At 43.5% G+C, this 21,701-nt stretch overlaps 1 protein-coding gene across 1 annotated transcript in view; it reads left to right on the top strand.

Moving 5' to 3' along the window:
- LOC306928842 (GDNF family receptor alpha-4-like) overlaps positions 1-17,438 on the top strand; it is a gene marked incomplete at both ends in the record, with an annotated part of 36,300 nt that extends 18,862 nt beyond the window's left edge. Inside the window, 4 exons of the mRNA XM_079509114.1 lie at positions 7,032-7,141; positions 11,227-11,361; positions 13,645-13,844; positions 17,214-17,438. Coding sequence (XP_079365240.1) covers positions 7,032-7,141; positions 11,227-11,361; positions 13,645-13,844; positions 17,214-17,438 — 670 coding nt within the window. The remainder of the gene's footprint in view (positions 1-7,031; positions 7,142-11,226; positions 11,362-13,644; positions 13,845-17,213) is intronic.
- Positions 17,439-21,701: the final 4,263 nt, after the last annotated feature.

The raw sequence follows: 21,701 nt of genomic DNA, 5'->3' as shown, positions 1-21,701 counted from the left end.
TCCCGCCCAGCATGGGTTAATAAAGCTAACTGTCTGAAAGCCTTTTGCGTTGTTGCTGAGGGAGAAGCCACTCTATAGTCTGTTGTAAGACTACGTGTCTGTTTTTTATTAATATTTTTTTTCTATGCCGGCTAGCTGTTAGCATTTATGAAGTTCCCAGTGCCACCGTCAGCGTCCACTTTAACCCATTTAGGCCTGATGTCGATTTTTTTTTAAATGTCTTCTAAATCATTTCTATACGAGTGGTTCTCAAACATTTTCATGTCAAGGACCCCCAAAAATATGACATTGGCCGCCAACCCCTATCTGAACATAATGTTGTTCTGGGAACCCCCCCCCTCTTTGAATATATATTCAAAGATTTGCGCCACATTTTCATGATTTTTCAATAATTGCAGACCGCGCTATGAGCTTGTAGATCTGCTATTTTTCAATAGCTAAAGTAAAACATAATGCTTAAAACACCAAAAGGCGTTCCCGCTCATAATGAGTTAAGAGAAGGAGTTTGAACGCCCCCCCCCCCTGCGCCACACACACACACACACACTACACACACACACACACACACACACACACACACTTTGCTATCATTAGCGCAAGCGCACACTGTTTACCTGTCGTCAGAAACGTTTACATTTCGGGACCGATCCGCTCTCCAAACTTATGGAGGTTTCAAAATCCTGCGAAAATCTTAAAACGTTAATAACTCTTGATCTAAATCATCCCGTCCAATTCTAAGCAAAGATTATGTGTTAAGACGGCCCACCGCGGTCCAGTCGCTAGTCGCGGTAGATTGAATCATACCTCCCGTTGTTGTCGAGTGTTGTAGAGTGTTAATTTAGCTGCTTCAGCCACATCCGGGATACCATCCGTTCCGTCTGTGAAAGTGCTCCAAACTGCTATAAATCGCTGGGCGCTCTGATTTAATGGATTAAATAACCCCGGGCAATCAAGGTGTTAAAAGCTGCCGTGGGGCTCAACCATTATATACACAGAACCTGGAGCAAGAAGCATTAACCCATTTTGGGCGGGAACCCCTTTTGGTGTTTTAAACATTATATTTTAGCTATTGAAAAATAGCAGATCTACAAGCTCATAGCGCGGCACCGAGTGCCGCGCTACGAGCTTGTAGGTCTGCTATTTTTGAAAAATCGTGAAAATGTGCCTCAAATCTTTCAATATATATTCTTTCAGAGTTTCAGTTTTAAACTCAAATCTTTGCTTCTGAGGGGGTGTCCCTGGAACAACATATTTTCAGATGGGGGTCGGCGGCATATTACATATAATTTTTGGTATCCTTGACATGAAATATTGAGAACCACTGATATAGAAACATGAGGTTTTCCAGAAAAAAAGTCATTTTAAAAAAATACATTTTTTAAATTTTGACGTCAGGCCTAAACGGGTTAATAACATCCTGAAATGTTTTAATGCGATGTAAAAAGGAAGGAAGAAAATGGTATACGACCATTAATTATAAACTCCATCAATCAGTCAATCAATCTCTAGCCACTAAAGCTTCACCCAGCCAACCCCATAATGTAATGCATGCATGGATTAAAGTTCTGCAGTCGCCACGACTGATTTCAATCATTTGGATTCCATAGAATAGAAGCCTCTATGTCTCCTCTCCTATATGGAAGTGTGACACTCACTGAGAATAGGCTATACACTTGAGCTTGTACATTCATTCATTCATGTCATGCACCGGAAATATGCTATCTACAAGCTTACAACACGTCACACTACAGTAGATATATAGCCTATTGCCGTTTTTTTGTTAACCCATTTTGGTGCGGGAACCCCCATTTGGTGTTTTAAGCATTCTGTTCTACTGTAGCTATTGAAAAATAGCAGATCTACAAGCTGTAGGTCTGCTATTTTTGAAAAATCATGAAAATGTGGCGCAAATCTTTGAATATATATTCTTTCAAAGCGAACGTTTTTAACTCAAATCTTTGCTTCTGGGGTGGGGGTGGGGGGGGGGGCTTTTGGGGGGGTCCCTGGAACAACATATTTTCAGATGGGGGTCGGTGGCCAAATACAGATAATTCTGGGGGTCCTTGACATGAAATATTGAGAACCACTGACACAGAAACATAGGTTTTTTTTCAGAAAACTGTCAGGATTTAGAAGACATTTTGTAAAATCGTCCTCAGGTCGAAATGGGTTAATAGAGGGTATGTGCGTGACATCATCAGTGGCGTGCACAGATAGACACTAGGGGGTGCTAGAGCACCCCCTGCCCTTTTGGCAATGTGCCCTTTTGAAGAAAAAAAAGGAAAAAAAAACATTTTTTTCTCTTTTTTTTTTTGATTTTTCAAAAATAGCAGACCTACAAGCTCATAGCGCGCCACTCGGTGGCGCGCTATGAGCTTGTAGATCTGCTATTTTTCAATAGCTAAAGCATAACATAATGCTAACACCAAAAGGGGTTCCCGCCCAAAATGGATTAAGGCAACTGGCCGGTTCCACGCGCTGCACAAGGTGCCCTTTTTTAACTTGAGCACCTGCCCCTCTAAATGTCTGTGCACGCCACTGGACATCATCATCGTACCCAGAAGTTATGCGGGAACGCATAACGAGTGACAAAAAAAGAACTACTTTCTGGCCTCGACAGCCCAAACATCCAAACAGTCCTATCTGATTGCATTACACGACATTAAACTCACTTTGCCACTGACTTAATGCATGCGCATACCCTCCATTTTAAGATTAAAGGGTATTTGAAGTGGTCAAACTAGCTAATAGAAAGCATGTTCAATCTTCCAGAAAATCCCAATGAAGGTTAACCCTCTGGCATGAATTTAGCATCGATCTGCAATTGATTCAACTGGTTTGTGCTAATGGTTTTTGAAACACATTGCTGGTTATAGTTCGGACTTGGCCAGACACCATTTTCTTTTTCTGTCGTGAGATTTTATTTAGCTTTAAAGGGATAGTTCAGATTTTTTGAACTTAAGTTGTATGAAATACTTGCCATTAATATAGTGGTTGCAACTGTATTAATTGATTGCCCGAGTCCCATGGTGGGAGTTCTGGTTTTGGTCAATATTAAGTAGTTCCGGTCATTTTGTGGGGGGCACTGGGGCCACGCAGTAAAAGTAAATGAATCCACAAAACGAACGTAATTTGTATTGTTGACCTATTTCTAAAATATTAGTGCGACTTTCGTTCAACTTTGACCCCTCTATCACATGGAACTATTTTTTGGGCGTAGTGATATGGACACAAAAAACATAGTTCTGTGTGATAGAGGGGTAAAAAAAGAACGGAAGTTGCACTAATATTTTAGAAATAGATCAACAATACAAATTACGTTAGTTTTGTGGATTCATTTACTTTTACTGCGTGGCCCCCAGTGCCCCCCACAAAATGACCGGAACTACTTGATATTTCACCAAAACCAGAGCAGAACTCCCACCACAGGACTAGGGCAATCAATTAATACAGTTGCAACCACTATATTAATGGCAAGTATTTCATACAACTTAAGTTCAAAAAATCTGAACTATCCCTTTAATGTACATAATGATAGCAATCCTGGAGTTTTAAACGTGTTCTGCTGTTACAAGTCATTGTACAATATATATATATATATAGAGAGATAACGTAATGGCTCGGAATCTAAACGTTTTAAAAAGTTGTGGTCTAGCTACAGTGGTTCCCAAACTTTTCAGGTTGACGCTCAAAAGAGAGATTAGTTGTTTTTTTAGTCTATTAGATGTCTAAATGGCCATCTAAAAATGGGGTAAAAATAGTCTAAAAATGAAAGTTTTTTAGCGGTCTAAAGGCTTAGATTAGACGTTGAAACAACGTTGTTTCAACGTCTATTTATAGACGGTCTATATTTAGATCTTGATTGGCCAGGCTATTTTTAGACCGTCTAAAAATAGACGTTGAAACAACGTCGTTTCAACGTAAAAAACAATTTTTACCCCATTTTTAGACGGCAATTTAGCCGTCTAAAAGCTAACTATTGCTCAGTGGGAAACGAGTCAAAATAGAAGATCTACAAGGGAATGTATTTTGAAAATGTTTTGAAATAATAATAATTCAAAACAAAAAGTGGGGAAACAAAAAAAATAAAGGAACGATGTGTCCGCGACCCACTGTTTGGGAACAAGTGGTCTAGCAGAACGTTTTTTTTGTTTCGTGTCGTAGACCGTAAGATGATAATGCCTACATGGGGGTACAGGCTTTAGTTTCGACATACTATTGGTCCGACAACGACAACCTACCTCAAACACTAACCTAACCATAACCGCAAGCACGGAGCAGCGCATATGTTCGCCAACCTTAACGCATGTTCGCCAACCTAAAAGGAGAATTCAATGCTAGAAGGCTTTCTTACCTTTCGTTGCAGTCGTTAGGTCCGCACCAAAGTGGTCTCCAGGTGTCATTTTGTGCAAAAAACGCATTATTGGCTAATTTGCTTATTTCCATTGCTCGAAAATCAATTTTCCTCTCTTCATAATGTCAACAGTATGCTCCATGCAAGTGGATGGAGCTCACGAAGTCTCGCGAGATCTCGCGATAGACGAGACTTGGCGCTTTACGGCTGGAACACAGCAATGGGGTTACTTTGCAGTAAAGTTTGATTGATTTTCAAGCAATGGAAATAAGCGAATTAGCACTAAAACCCAGCACCCCATTCAGGGCTTATGGTGGGGTAGGGGTAATAACGCGTTTTTGCACAAAATGACACCTGGAGACCACTTTGGTGCGGACCTAACAACTGCAACGAAAGGTAAGAAAGCCTTCTAGCATGGAATTCTCCTTTAAGGCATGTTCGCCAACCTTAAGGCATGTTCGCCAACCTTAAGGCATGTTCGCCAACCTTAAGGCATGTTCGCCAACCTTAAGGCATGTTCGCCAACCTTAAGGCATGTTCGCCAACCTTAAGGCATGTTCGCCAACCTTAATCCGATCGTTTTTCCGTATGTCGGTCCTATGGTATAATGTCGGATAAGCGCGCGCACCCCCTACATGGAGTGGCTGGCTGCAGATGAGGTGTCTAGCAGGAGGAAGACGATATGAATAATGAATGAATGGCTGGCTGGCTGGCTGGCACACACACACACTCATTGTGCTCCTGTACTGTTCCTGGCGCCCGTTAGGAAAAGGAATATACAGTATACGGGTGATATATGTGACATGATTGCGGTTGTAGAACATCTGCTCACAATGTGCAGTGTGAAGATATTATGCATGCAGCGGGTCCAGCCATCGTGTACGTGGGCTATACCTCCCTCTGGCACTGAGTGACGGAACATTTGTACTCTCTCAGTTACCGATATGTAGGAGTGTGGAAGCAGATGGCATCCTCCATCCATCCATCCATACATACATCAGGATTCATGTTCACTCACTCACAGTTCAGGAGATTTCGCTGTTTCGGGACAAAAGCCTCTCATTTTCATATTTTAACTTTTTGTGTTTTTCGTCAAATTAATGCCCTAGTTGATGATGAGGCCCCAGCGGAGCAAAGCGATGCGTTTTCAGAGTGTAGATCTGCTACTTGTGAGGCTTTCACGTGCTTTCACCCGATGGAGACGAGCAGAATCCTCTGCTCGTAAACTGATACGTGCAAACAGGAAATTATACAATTTCAAAAGTTATGATTCTGGGGAATTAAATAGAATAATTAGTAGTTCTTCAAAATTCTTCTTCATGTTTTAATAAGTATTCATTGTCCTTAATCTTTAACATTTTAAATGGCTGATAGGTGAAACCGGTTTTGCCGATTTGCTAACGGGGGGTTTGTTTGAAAACAAAGGCATAGCTTGCTGTGATTTTGCTACAACAGACATTTGCATGCATAGCGGTGAGGGACTGCCTCTTTTGTTGCTTTTTGTTTTGTTTTTCGCCCACTGCGTCTTTCAGAAGCTAGACTGGGCAAGATCTCAAGTGACTCGGCCTGTGCCCGAGTGGCCCATTAATGGACGCTACGCTTCTGATATGAGTAGGGTGACCTTTTGTGACCAGGTCTAGCAAAATGGTCCTCATCTCGCCTATAATGAAAAGGCAGAAAATCTAAAATAAACTAGATTTTTTTTTTTTTGTGATTTTCGTTTTTTTCATATTAACACAGTTTGAATGTTGAAGAAGGTTTTCATTCCAACAGATTATTGATTTGGGCAATTTAAACATACATTTATAAGTCAAAGTAGGCTTGTTGGAGACTAATAGTGAGGTGTTTGAAATGAAATGAAATGAAATCTATATTTACCCAGGGTATCTGGGCTAAGCTCAAGAACTTGTTTCCAGCCAGGCCCTGCTCATAGAACACATTTCATCGTAGTGGTTGATGCCTTGTTCAAGGGCATTTCAGCGGTGGTCATTTTAACGTGTCGGACGGCTGGTTCGAACTGGGAACCTTCCGGTATCTAGACCGCGCCATGGCAAGGCAAGGCAAGGCAAGGCAAGGCAAGGCAAGGCAAGGCAAGGCAAGACAAGAAGAGTTCCTACAAGAAGGGAATTCAAAGTGCTTTGCACAAAACACTAAAAGCATTAACAGACAGTGGATACAATTAAAATATAGTTATTAGAGAGAATAGAAAATAGAGAATAATCTAAAATAAAACATAAAATACTAAGCTTACAGTGCAGCGGAAGAAATCAATCAAGAAAGCTCAATGGAAAGGCAACGGCAAACAGAAAAGTCTCTGGGCTTTGATTTTCAAAAGAACTGAGAGTTTTTTGCAGCAGACCTGCAGTTTTTCCGGGAGTTTGTTCCAGACGATGTGTGGCTGAGAGTGGAAATGTTTGAAATATTTTTCTGCACAGTACATGCACAATGTACTTATGATCAAAATGTTTCTCATCTTTTGTAAGGGGCTCTGAATCCCCCAAACTCCAGCTGTCAAAACATCACCAGAAAATGCCTAACTCTGCTTTCCTCCTCCTCTTTTCTGTCCCCTCTCTGTGCCGCACGTGTGTGTGTGCATGTGCGTGCGTGCGTGCGTGTGCGTTTGTGTGTGCGTGTGTGTGCGTGCGTGTGTGTGTGTGTCTGGGTGTGTGTGTGTTAGATCTCGACTTGCTGATTTCCAGCATAATTGCCAGTCATCTCCACAGTCGCCCTCCGGCTGTGTGCGAGAGAGCAGGGCCATGTGCCTGAAGGCATACGCCGGACTCATAGGTAAGGAGAGAGAGAGAGAGAGAGAAGGAGGGAAGGAGGGAGGGAGGGAGAGAGAAGGGGGGGAGGTAGGAGAGAGATAGAGATGAAGGGAAAGAGTAAAGCCTGATTTATTTATAGTTTAACGCTGTTTTTTTTTGTTGCATGCTCAGGAAATGGCACATTGCGCTCACGGCGCGTCCCGGATGGGGCTTGTAGATCTGCTATTCCTGAGCACGAGAGCAACTATAAGTATAAATAGGGCTTAAGGAGGCTGAGAGAAAAGGGTTGAGAGGGAGGGGGGCTAGAGACATGGAGAGGGGAGAGGATGGGGAGGGCGAGAGAGAGAGAGAGAGAGAGAGAGGAGAGGGAGTAGGTAAGGGGCCGGGAGAGGGAGTAAGAGAGGGAGAAAGGGAGAGAGCGAGGGGGGAGAGAGAGAGGAGAGGGAGTAGGTAAGGGGCCGGGAGAGGGAGTAAGAGAGGGAGAAAGGGAGAGAGTGAGGGGGGAGAGAGAGAGGAGAGGGAGTAGGTAAGGGGCCGGGAGAGGGAGTAAGAGAGGGAGAAAGGGAGAGAGCGAGGGGGGAGAGAGAGAGAGAGACACAGAGAGATTGACAGGCTGGGAGAGGTGTGTAGTGAAGAGGGAATCGCAATCAAAAGAAACATTGAGAAACACAGAAAGATTGATTAGCGGTTGACGGGCGGTTGCTAGGAAACGTTATTCCACTCCACATCAGGCGTCATGTTTATTGAATTTGGTTGTGTGTGTGTGTGCGTCTCGGCGCATTACTCACACGCAGAGACACGCCAGAAGAAAGAGAGACAAACAGGAGATAAAAAAATAAGGACGCATGAATAAAAAAAATAAAAAAATTCTACTGTTAAGCCATTCTGGACGGGGACGCCTTTTGGTGTTTTATAAGCATTATGTTATACTTTGCTGTTGAAAAAATAGCAGATCTACAAGCTCGTAGCGCGGAAATTGTGAAAATGCGGCGCACATCTTTGAATATTATATTCTTTCAGAGCGAACGTTTTTAACTCATATCTTTGCTTCTGAGGGGTTCCTGGAATAACATATTTTCAGATGGGGGCCAATTACATATCATTGTTGGGGTCCTTGACATGAAACATTGAGCACCACTGATATAGAAACAGGATTTAGACATTCTTTTAAATTTCGACGTCAGGTCTAAATGCGTTAACAACTCAGTTTGACAGTAGATATATATATCAGCAAGAGGGCGGCCCTGTGGGAAAGTTTTTTGTTGTTGTTTTTTCGGTTTTGGAAATTATCCACCGTTCTGACGCACTATAGCTCTCTCAGCAGGAGGTTATCAAAACGTCAAAACCCAAAACATTTCCCGCTCGGAGCCATCTCTACACAGTCCGAAGTCTATCCCACACAAAAACATGTGCTATTTATGGGATTTTCTTCTAGATGCTACTTTTGGTAAACAAGAAAAGTTTCGCCTGTTAGTTTTTGATCAACACTTAGCCCTTTGGGGGGGGGGGGTGACAGTTAAGCCCGAGGCTACAGACATTTTGGACTCGCAGAGCACATAAACTTTTAAAAGAACTGATTGTGCTGGAAAGTTAGCAACTTTAAACACTATATATTGAGTTGACCGCTATCCCCCACGGGCTCTATACTATAGTATTCCACTAGTATGTCTCTCTTCACCCCAGAACTACGGGTGCTAGGGTTAACATTTCAAGCCAGTAGACTTTTGTTTTTAGCAGTGTAGACTAGGGCATTCACTTCTAGTCATTTTTACTAGTTGACTAGTTGCCTAGTTTACTAGTCGACTACTCGACTAGTTGTTTAACTACCTATTATGTAAAAAATAAAATAAATTTAAAAAATACTTATTTTCTTTCTTTTTTTTTATAAATATTTGTACATTGAAAAACTGTGTACATGGTGACTATAACTATAATCTACCTGATCTTGAGGCCTACAAAATCGGGAAAAAAATAAAAAATAAAAATAAATACACTTTTTTTTCCTTTTTTTTCTCATCAACTAGTCAACTAGTACCAATTTGGATTTACTAGTCGACTAGTAAACTAGTCGACTATTTGCTTAATGCCCTAGTGTAGGCATCTAGACAGTGTAGTCTAGATGTGCTCACGGATTCAGGTTCTCAGTTGGCCAAGAGTGATTTCAGTGGATACCAGAGAACTCGCCAGTTTACCAACTCGCCGCGGCCAAAATTCTTCATCAATGTCTTCATCGTTATGCTTAACATGCTGTCTTCATCAGTGTAGTACAGTTGGGTGCCACCGATATTGTCCCTTATCATTTGACCCATTTAGGCCTGACCTCAAAATTTAAAAAAATCCTTCTAAATCCTCCAGTTTTCTGAAATAAATATTTTCACGATTTTTCAAAAATAGCAGACCTACAAGCTCGTAGCGCGCCACTCGGTGGCGCGCTATGAGCTTGTAGATCTGCTATTTCAATAGCTAAATTATAACATAATGTTTAAAACACCAAAAGGGGTTCCCGCCCAAAATGGGTTAACTGTCCTTTTGCGCAGATCACACAAACCTCAGCAAAAAGAAAAGGACAATATCGATGGCCTCCAACTGTATAGTCAAACTCACAAATGTTATAGTTAATTTCCAAAGTGATCAAATAATTTTGTGCAATTAAATGGTCAGCTAGATAATGATGATAAAAAGGTGAGTATGTGAATTCCAATGATAAGTAGGCCTACCATTTCAGGAATAGAGAGTATGCGCATGCTTAAAGTGAATGGCACATCGAGTGGCAAATCGAGTGGCAAAGCAACAGACAAAGTGAGTTTAAAATTGTTTAATGTTGTTTAATGCGATCAGATATGACTTTTCTGTGTGGATGTATGGGCTGTCAAGGCCAGAAAGTAGTTTTTTGCCACTCAGTAGGCGTTCCTGCATAACTTCCTGGTTTGATGATGATGTCACGCGCATACCCTCTATTGTTTACAAATGAATTACATTGTTTCGGTACTTTGGTGTTTAAACTTTCAGCATTTCAACTTTCTCTAGTGTTAACTCTAAACAACTATCATTTCTCTATCTCAATGCAATTTAAATGAAGCTGAAGTAAAACAAGAATGCACTAAATCGCTGCGAGTTGGTAAACTGGCGAGTTCTCCGGATGCCATTTCACTCAGTTGGATTCCATAAAAGCCAGCATGTCTTCTATGGAAGCATGTTGAGCAGGGACAATAGCAGACCTACAAGCTCGTAGCGCGCCACTCGGTGGCGCGCTACGAGCTTGTAGATCTGCTATTTTTCTATGGAAGCATGTTGAGCAGGGACAATAGCAGACCTACAAGCTCTCAATGCGTTGCAGTTAGAGCAATTGAAGCGATAAAACTAGCAATATATTCAGAGGCATCTTGCAAAAAAAATCGCCTCTATATATATATCATATAAAGTAAAGGATAAAGGATAAAGCCTCAATCTGCGATTTCGTCACCTGGTTGGCAGTATGTAGAACAGAAGGAGCAATATTAGTGAAGTGTCATAATTTTACATATTGTGTTAATTGTTTATGAAACAATGCCAGTGTCGGGGACACCTTTTACAACGCTTCACACATCGCACATATATTTCAGCAGTGTGATTTTTATATTGCTTTAACCCATTCATGGCGGGAACCCCCTTTTGGTGTTTTAAGCATTATATGTTATACTTTAACTATTGAATCTACAAGCTCATAGCGCGGCACCGAGTGCTGAGCTACGAGCTTGTAGATCTGCTATTATTTGTTTTTATCGTGAAAATGTGGCGCAAATCTTTGAATATTCAGAGCGAACATTTTTAACTCAAATCTTTGCTTCTGGGGGTGTCTCTGGAACAACACATTTTCAGATGGGGGTCCGCGGCCAAATACAGATAATTCTGGGGGTCCTTGACATGGAAAAGTACCACGGACATAGAAACATGAGGTCTTTCAGAAAACGTTTAGGATTTATATCAGACATTTTCTTTTAAGATCGGCCTCAGTCCTACATGGGTTCATCTGTGTGTGCTGCTGTGTTTGTGGTCGTATCGAACCCGGGGCCTCAGTGCGTCTCACCCTCTCCCTCCCCCTCCCCCCCCTCCCCTCCCCCCTCACAGGCACCATCATGACCCCCAACTACGTCAGCAACAGCACCATGGACGTGTCCCAGTGGTGCGGCTGTGAGGGCAGCGGCAACGAGTGGCAGGGCTGTCAGCGCATCCTGCACATGTTCACCAGCAACGTCTGTCTGCGTGAGTACAGCACACGTCCTCCACATGTTGTTCACCAACAACAACTAGTTTACTAGTCCACTAGTAAATCCACTAGTCGACCTTGTTGGTACTAGTTGACTAGTTGATAAGAAAAATAATATTTTTTATTTTTTTCCTGATTTTGTAGGCCACAAGATCAGGTAGATTATAGTTATATTGTTTTTTTCTTTTTACATAATAGGTAGTTAAACAACTAGTCGACTAGTAAACTAGGCAACTAGTCAACTAGTCAACTAGTAACCCTTTTCACATTGGCCTGTTATAGCGCCACCAACAGGTGGACAGGTGGAACATATTTTTGGAACAAAATGCCTCAAATCATCCAAATTGCCATCCAAGGCGTAAGAAGAAATGGCACCCTTTTCACATTGGCCTATTATAGCGCCACCAGGAGGCCACAACCTGACCTGCCCTGGTGGAGACCTGTGCCCCGAGGGGTTTATTTTGACCATGCTTGTGCTCCTGTGCACCAGTTCTGTGCACCCCTGCAGTGCTAATAGGTATCCATAGAATTAAGCCTTGCTGAGCCATGAGGCCCATAGGGCAGGAGCCTATCTCCTGTTTCTGTAGCATGAGGTACACCCTCCCATAGGGCAGGAGCCTATCTCCTGTTTTGGTAGCATGATGCACATAGGGCAGGAGCCTTTGTTTCTCCGCACTATGAGCTTGTAGATCTGCTATTTTTCCAATAGCTAAAGCATAACATAATGCTTTAAAACACCAAAAGTGGTTCCCGCCCCCAAAATGGGTTAAACTTGACTCGGCCTTAGGTAATTTCACGCCAAAAAAAGATGTTTGGTTTTTTTAAATCACGGGAGCCAATCATCCCTGGCGACAGACACAGCACAGCTATTCAGCATGTCAGCGTGCAGGTATAGCTGGCTGTCTGTCAAACCTCGGGCGTTCTCCACACTTTAACCCATTTTGACCTGAGATCAGATTCTAAAAATGTCTTCTACATCCTGACAGTTTTCTGAAAAAGCTATGTTTCTATGTCAGTCGTTCTTACATTTTTCAAAAATAGCAGACCTACAAGCTCGTAGTGCGCCACCGAGTGGCGCGCTATGAGCTTGTAGATCTGATATTTTTCAATAGCTAAAGCATAACATAATGCTAACACCAAAAGGGCTTCCCGCCCAAAATGGGTTAAAGTGGCATTCTCCTTGACAACGCCCCCCCACCCCCCACCACCACCCCAAAACCCTGTCAGTCAGGGCAATTCATTAACATAATTGGCAGCAGCTTTACTGTCCTGGCGACTCTAATCATGGCCATATATATAAGGTGATTGATGATGTCTGATGTCGCCGCATCAAGCATGAATGATGATATCAATTTACTGCATGGGGATGACGATATATATATGAGGGGCATCATCATGGCTTCTATCTATCTCCTATTCTATTCTATCTGAGGGACGCACGGTGGCACAGTCGGTAGTGCTGTCGCCTCACAGCTAGAAGGTCCTGGGTTTGATTCCCGCTCGGGACGCTGTGGGCGCTGGGGGGCGTGTTCTCTCCTCCGTGTCATCAGTGCCCATACCCGAGGCGGGGTTGGCGAAAGGGCCTTTCTGTGTGGAGTTTTCATGTTCTCCCCGTGTCCCCTAGGGTAGATACCCTCACATGTTCTCCCTGTGTCCCCTAGGGTAGATACCCTCACATGTTCTCCCCGTGTCCCCTAGGGTAGATACCCTCACATGTTCTCCCCGTGTACCCTAGGGTAGATACCCTCACATGTTCTCCCCGTGTCCCCTAGGGTAGATACCCTCACATGTTCTCCCTGTGTCCCCTAGGGTAGGTACCCTCACATGTTCTCCCTGTGTCTCCTAGGGTAGATACCCTCACATGTTCTCCCCGTGTCCCCTAGGGTAGATACCCTCACATGTTCTCCCCGTGTCCCCTAAGGTAGATACCCTCACATGTTCTCCCCGTGTCTCCTAGGGTAGGTACCCTCACATGTTCTCCCCGTGTCCCCTATAGGGTAGATACCCTCACATGTTCTCCCCGTGTCCCCTAGGGTAGATACCCTCACATGTTCTCCCCGTGTCCCCTAGGGTAGGTACCCTCACATGTTCTCCCCATGTCCCCTAGGGTAGATAGATGAGTTCAAGTCCGTTGCTCTCCCCAGGTTGGCGGAGGGTGTGTAGAGCCCAGGATCACATTAGATAATTGACACAGGGGTGAAAAATGGGTTACAAAATCGTGGGATAAAAAAATATTTAGGAAAAAAAAATCTGTTTTTTGCTGTTTCTTCTCGCTATAGGCAACGCCATCAGTTCCATGGGCAGCGCCGCCGGCGCTGCGTCCGCGTCGCCTCCTCATCCCGCCGTGGCGGGCGGCGGCAGCACGCCCGTGACGCCCGCGGCGGCGGCCGCCTCGCGGCCCTCCTCCTCGCCCCGGGTGTACCAGGAGAGAGAGCGCGGCGGCGGAGGAGACCACGCACCCCGGACACACCTGAACAGCGTAAGAAGAAGGCGCCTTTCTAGGGCATGTGTTGTGTATTTTGGCAGTACATTTTGATTTTTAGTTTTGAGTCGTATCGTATAGTCTCTTGAATAGTTTTCATTTTAGTTTTTAGTCAAATTTTACTGTCACCTGGAATGTTTTAGTGTTTAGTCTTGTTTCTAGTCGACTAAATGTCGTAAGGTTTAAGTAGACTAAATCTACGGTTGATTTAGTCGAACGAAATGCATTTTGGCGGGCCTTGATGCCGTCGTAATGACTGTTTTTTTTTCACTTGCTGAAAATAGACGATCTACAAGCTCAAAACGCATTGCAGCGCGATGCGTTGTACGCTTGTACATCTGCTATTTTCAGCATGCAACTAATTGTAAAATGACTTATTCTGGATCTCTTGTCCACTAGTCCCTTCCTAACATTTTAGTCTAGTTTTTATTTGTTGACGAAATTGTCAGTATGTTTAGTGTTAGTCATCATGGCTTAGTTTTCATTTAGTTTCAGTTTAGTTTTCGTCAAACGGACGTTTTTCGTCTTGGTTTTAGTTGACGAAATCAACACTGCTTCTAGGGGGTCTGAACACCTTTCTGTGCCAATTATAGGCCAGTCAATCTAAGATTTGAACCCCCAAAAAAATTGCAATAATCGTTCATGGTTTTTTTATGATCCTCAGGGTCAGCCAAATAACATATTAAAAAAAGATAATTGTATAAATTGTGGATCGTGGTAAAATTCAGGGGTCGAAACTTAACACTTCTACTGCTTTATATTAGTCCAAATCAAACCACCTAGGCTGCCGGGATCGATCTATTACCTTTGGAGCATACGCCGAAGTATTTGCAGCTTTCAGCGAGAAAATAGTCCCATGGGTTGTTGTTGGAGAGAAAAACATGCCGCCATTACGATGCGAAACCAAAACAGCATGGACAGCCTGTTGTAGACCAAACAAACCCCTCGTTCACTTGCATTGAACTCATTTTCCCAGAAGCCCTAGCAGCCCAGAGCATGGCTTGATTTCCGGCCTCGTCACCAGGTCCGCGACAAATCCGCTCTTTCTTTTGAATTATTAAAAAACAGCGAATTAAACACATTAAACAAATAGCGGGTGTAGCGTATTACGCAGCACCGTCACATTGATTAAATAGCGAGGAACACGGTGACGCAGTAGAACTGTTAACTACTATTCCCCCCAAGGACCAATGGGACCCACTTTGAGAAGCTCTCTCTCTCTCTCTCTCTCTCTCTCTCTCTATCTGGGTATGTTTGCAGTTAGGAGGAATTTGTCGACATGAAAGAAAAACATATTGGCACAGCAAGTTGTCAAAGGTAGATACAGACACAGAATACAGAATGCAGATGAAAATAGCAAACTGTGTACAATACAGAGGACATGGAGGGTTCATGCTCGTAAAACATTCAGTAGGATAAGAGACACCGAATAATATTTAGTACTTCCTCGCTCCCCCGAAAATAGTACGTTCATTTTGGCTGGTTTGCAAATCTCATAAGAAAAGCCTAAGTAGCGCCTTTCCGGAGAAACATGAGATCTGAGTCAACACGCGGACATTCATCATTACTATGTCTCTCTCTCTCTCTCGCTCTCTCTATCTCTCTCTCTCTCTCACACACACACACACACACACACACACACACACACACACACACACACACACACACACACACACACACACACACACACAACAGTATCTCTCAATATGGGTTGAGGATTAACCCATTAAGACCTGAGGTCGATTCTACAAAATGTCTTCTGAATCCTAACTAGTTTTCTGAAAAACCTACGTTATGTTGCTACATAATCAGAGGCGCTCAAACCTTTTCACGTCAAGGTTCCCCCAAAATTGTATGTAGGCTATTTGGCCTACATACCCCCCCCCCCCCCCACCCCCCACCTCAAATTATTGTGTTGCATGGACCCCCAGAAGCAAAGATTTCCCCCGGTTCTAGTGGCTTAACCGTAGGTATGGGCCAGAATTAGAATCAGCCGTGTGTGGGGGTTAATATTCATTTATTCACACTCATACTGGCTCCCTATCCCCTCTTCCCTATAATCCTCCCCTCGTTCCCTATCTCCTCCTATCCAATCCAATCCCGCCATCCTGCATTGCGCGGTTTACCCACACCTCTCACACTGGTAAGCCGCGCGGCTGCATCCCGCTGTATTTTTATTCCAGATATCGCTTTAAGAGTGTTTTTTTTCCCATCCCCTCCTTTTTAAAATGCTACATGTACAATCCTCTCATTAAAATACATGACTGTGAAATTAGCTGTGATTACACATTCTAATGTCAGCAGCAAAAAAAGTGAAAGTGGCTGATTCTGACAAAAAGAAAAAAAAAGTCCCAAAAGCCATATTCTTTCTACTGCATGTGTGCCTTTTTAAAATTCTCAGTTTCTTGTGGAATCGTGCAAGGAATAGTTTTGGATGGGTATTAACAACACACACATAATTCACCAAACATGAATTCAATACTTTGTCCGAAGGGGGTACAAACGCTGTGAAGTGCTGTTCTCAAAACCAGGGGTTCTCCCCCTGTGGGTCTCGACCCCTGGGGGGGGGGTCGCCAAATTATTTTGTGGGGTCCCCAAATTATTATTTGTATGCAACTGAATGGCTGTAAAATGGAAATGAAGAGTTTACATGGTACACATAGTACATGCATATACACCTTCCCTAATGATTATATCTGGTCTCAGTATTTATTTATAGTGTATTGTCTCTATTATTAAGGTTATTGTAGTCAATTTATATTGGGGGGGAGGGGGTTACAGACCTGTAAGGGTCCATTTGGTTCCATTTGTACACTCTCAGAGTTACAGACCTGTAAGGGTCCATTTGGTTCCATTTGTACACTCTCAGAGTTACAGACCTGTAAGGGTCCATTTGGTTCCATTTGTACACTCTCATAGTTACAGACCTGTAAGGGTCCATTTGGTTCCATTTGTACACTCTCAGAGTTACAGACCTGTAAGGGTCCATTTGGTTCCATTTGTACACTCTCATAGTTACAGACCTGTAAGGGTCCATTTGGTTCCATTTGTACACTCACAGAGTTACAGACCTGTAAGGGTCCATTTGGTTCCATGTGTACACTCTCAGAGTTACAGACCTGTAAGGGTTCATTTGGTTCCATTTGTACACTCTCAGAGTTACAGACCTGAAAGGGTCCATTTGGTTCCATTTGTACACTCTCAGAGTTACAGACCTGAAAGGGTCCATTTGGTTCCATTTGTTACACTTTGAGAACCACTGGCATATTGTACATGGGATATGTTCTGTCAAAAGTTCACTATATAACCTTTTGAGGACACACCGTAATTATTCTTCTCCCGTGTCGCCCTTCTCTCTTTTCCCAGATGGAGGAAAGCGAGGAAGACGAGGAAGACGAGGACGAAATGGGGGTCGAGGATCAGAGCCGGAAGTTCAACGTCATTCCGCCGTATTCCGAAAAGGACAACAGCGCAGTGGAGCCGGTGGCCAAGGGCAGCCACCGGGGAGCGGCCCACCGCGCCCCCATGCCCATGCTACCGCTAATGCTATTAGCTCTGGTCGGCCCAGGCTTGTTGTTGTGTTGGGGCTAACTACTGACACCTTCACACAGTAAAACCATGCACCACCCGTCCAGACCACCACCTCCCTCCGACCCTCCACCGCCCATACACTCGGCTATACACCACCTCCGTCGCCACCACCACATCCGTCACTACAGCACTGGGGACTTGGCCGAGGACAAATTGCAAACGAAAGGAAAGAAACGGAAATTACACGCCCGCTGCCTGGGACATTTGACTTTGTATAAAAAAAAAAACCTTTCGCTTTCTTTCTTTAATTAATCTCGTCGTAGTAGGGGTAAAAAAAAGAAAAAGAAAAAAAAAACGCAGTTCGTCTGTCACTTGTTTATATTTAATTTGTAATTTGTTTTGCTCTCGCACTCGACTATATCCCTCCCGGCCTCGTCGATATGCGTAGCACGGGGGGGGTGGTCCCATCTGGCCGTAATAATAATATCCTTGCCCGAGTCCTCCTCCTCTCTCTCGCACGCATTCGCTGTAGCCGAGGACGCGGGAGCGGCTCGAGGCAGAAGATGATGCGCTGCGACGATACACGGCTGCGCGGATGAATTGCTAATCGCTGAATTGGTGAACCGTCTATCTGGGGAACTGGCTCTCCTTCAACTTTAACCCGTTTTGGACTGAGGTCGATTAAAAAAATGTCTTCTAACAGTTTTCTGAAAAACCAATGTTTTCTATGTCAATGGTGCTCAACCTTTTTCACGTCAAGGACTCACAGAATTATCTGCATTTGGCCGCCGACCCCCCAGAAGCAAAGATTTGAGTTCAAAACGTTCGCTCTGAAAGAATATAATAGTCAAAGATTTGCGCCACATTTTCACGATTTCTCAAAAATAGCAGATCTACAAGCTCATAGCGTGGCACTCTATTTTTCAACCGCTAAAGCATAACATAATGCTTTAAAACACCAAAAGGGGGTTCCCGCCCAAAATGGGTTAATGTGTTGTTTTTGACAGGATGCTTGCTCTGCCCCGAGGCCAGTACTTTCTCTCTACACACACACACACACACACACACACACACACACACACACACACACACACACACACACACACACACACACACACACACACACACACACACACACACACACACACACACCTATACGTATCCGTTGGAAAAACACGCAAGCTATTGCTGCTGTTGCTGCTGCATGCGCTTGCCCATGCCTGACATGTGAGCTGTTTTTATTTTGTATGTTTTTTGTTTTTTTCCCCCTCATTCCCCTGTTTCTTTTTGGTAACTCACGTTGAAGTATATAAGATGGGTTTTCGGTTCTCTTCCCACCCTCGGGAGTGGCCTGAGAATTCAGCCACGGTGCAAAAGTAATTAGATCAATTTCCACTGAAGCAATGACAAGCGAAGGAAAAAGCCACATAAGCAATAAAAGCAAAGGGGGTAAAAAAAGAAAAAAAAGAAGAAAAAAAAGCAATGGCTCGGCAGTCAGGGGGAGTTTGGTAAAGTTTGCACAGGGGAGAGAATAGCCAATTTACTGCTGTCTGCCTTCTTACTTTCCTCTCCTTTGAGCTGCCCTCCCCTTTCATCATGTATATGTAATGGAAGAGAGCTCCGGAGATAAGGAGGAGGGATACGTTTGGTGGATATCTGAGACACCGACGAGAGGCCTGCTGGGCTATCCTGATCATTGAGCAGCATATTGAGCCTTTTCTCTCTCTGTGTCTCATGTATATCTTTCCGCTGATGTTAATGATTTCTTTAGCCCTTTTTATGGCTCATTTTTCCGGTGAAATTGCTCAGCTGCGGGGGGGTGCAGAAAGGTGCAATCTGAAGTCGGCGAGGGGAACGACCTTGTCTACTTTGAGTTCGTGCGTGTGTGTGTGTGTGTGTGTGTGTGCGTGCGTGCGTGCGTGCGTGCGTGCGTGCGTGCGCGGAATGATCTTATCGTATAGCAGTTTAAAACGGAAGACCCCGCTGGCGACACTGTTGTCTCAGAGACGATGCTGTTTGTGTTTGGATGGATTATGTTATTATTATTATCATCAGGGACGTGCTGGACGTGGTGGACAAAGTATACTCTGTACTTGAGTACTTGAGTATAGATACTCAAGTTGCTTTCATCAAAACGTGTGACTTGAATTACTGGAGTACGGGATTAGGCGACTTTAAAAAGAAAACACACTCGTTTTCAACATTTTATTACGTCATTAATATACCTTAGAGTTGTGGAAGTAATAAATACAAGCGCGAGGTCTGAAACTGGAGGTCTGAAACGTGGGGTCCATGTATGCGATCGTTAACATTATGAAGTACATCGATCTTTGTGATGTCACTGAGATGTACTTCATAATGTTACATAATGACCACATGAGTGGTATTCCCCTTAAGTGTTCAAAAACTGCATACGTTTATCAAAAGTGCAAATTTACAAAGTACATTTTCTATTAATATCAATGCATTGCTGTATTGAAATGTATTTAAGTGTTCTAAAATAGTGAAACGATAGCAACGTCATGGTGTGATCTTGATGTGCAGCATATTTTCACTATACTTTTGAAATACAGCAGGGCTTCGGTGGAGTGGAGGTATGTCTGTACGTTTGCGTCCCTTCCTAGAAATGTAATGTAAAAAAGTCAAAAGTACAGAATCACAATCAGCTTTTACAGTTAAAAAAAAAAGTGGGTGAAATTCGTTTTTGTGCGTAGTTCCCTGCATCGTGTCAATTCTTTCCAAGAAAAAACAAGAACGGGAAGAAGAGAGAGAGCAGTGGCGTGCACAGATAGACACTAGGGGGTGCTAGAGCACCTGTCCTTTTCCCTCTGGACAGCAATGTGCCCTTTTGGAAAAGAAACAAATGTTTTTTCTTTCTTTTTTTTTGGTACAGTGTACACTGGTACAGTATGTGGACCATGGTGACATTGATCAATTCTTGATAATAAGCTTCTAATAAATTATTTAGGCCCCACAATCTATAAACCTCACACTATTGAAGGCAACCGGCCGGTTCCACGCGCTGCGCAAGGTGCCCTTTTTTTTCACTTGAGCACCTGCCCCTCCAAATGTCTGTGCACGCCACTGAGAGAGAGGGGGGGGGGGTCGGTAAGGAGATCAGGCGGGAAAGAGCGCTTTTACCACAAAAAAGTTCATGCAGGCAAAGGGTTTCAGATATTTACAAGCTTTTGCCACAAACGGCACAACCGCAGGGTATCTCTTAGCTTATTTACAGGATATTTACAAGCTTTTGCCATGAACGGCACACAACTATAGGGTCTCCCTTCTTAGCTGACATACAGGCTGTACAGCCGAAGGGTCTCTTTTTCCACACAAAAAAATAACATATTTACACAAAGTAGTTCCTGAGATAAGATATATATACTGTAAGGTTTGTGAGCATATACAGTTGGAGGCCATCGATATTGTCCTTTTCTTTTTGCTGAGGTTTGCGTGATCTGCGCAAAAGGACAGTTAACCCATTTTGGGCGGGAACCCCTTTTGGTGTTTTAAACATTGTTATAATTTAGCTATTGAAAAATAGCAGATCTACAAGCTCATAGCGCGCCACCGAGTGGCGCGCTACGAGCTTGTAGGTCTGCTATTTTTGAAAAATCGTGAAAATATTTATTTCAGAAAACTGGAGGATTTAGAAGGATTTTTTAAAAAATTTGAGGTCAGGCCTAAATGGGTCAAATGATAAGGGACAATATCGGTGGCACCCAACTGTAGCAGCCGCTGTGCACGGTGTACAATATTTTCCTCGAATGAAGTCAAAAGCTGCCTTTTTTCCCCCTTCTTCATACAACTTAAAAGAAACGAAATAAAAGCAACAATTTAAAGTACACAACTACACATACTCAAAAGTTTAACTTACTGTACATTACATAACAGTACTCGAGTAACTTTGTCACTGTCCACCACTGGGAATAATGCTATAATAATATGATACTGATACTGGTACCAAATGAAAGAGCCACACTCCACTGTTGAATCAGGCCTGATGTTTGTTTGTTTTTGGACAGATTGTGGTCGGTGTGGAGTTCTGGTGCCTGCAGCCAGGTTGTTGTTATTATTATTATTATCAGGGTCTAGTGATCAGCAAGAAGCCTAATTTCTCTGTTGACCAGGCGGTGTGGTGTGGTGTGGGGGTGTGTGTGGGGGGGGAGAATTCACCTCAGATGTTTGATTTCCCATGATGAAGAGAGAGAGAGATCCGGGTTCCTGGTGGTTACATGCGATGCCGTGACCTGAATGATGAGGTTCCCACTCGGTGGGGGCGGGGGTGAGAGGGGGTTGGATGTTAGAGCAGAGACATGCCTG

Source organism: Electrona antarctica (genome assembly GCF_951216825.1).
Source record: "Electrona antarctica genome assembly, chromosome: 8".
Classification (NCBI taxonomy): Eukaryota; Metazoa; Chordata; class Actinopteri; order Myctophiformes; family Myctophidae; genus Electrona; species Electrona antarctica.
Note: the sequence above shows the minus strand (reverse complement) of the source record. Positions and strands in the feature narration are given on the sequence as shown.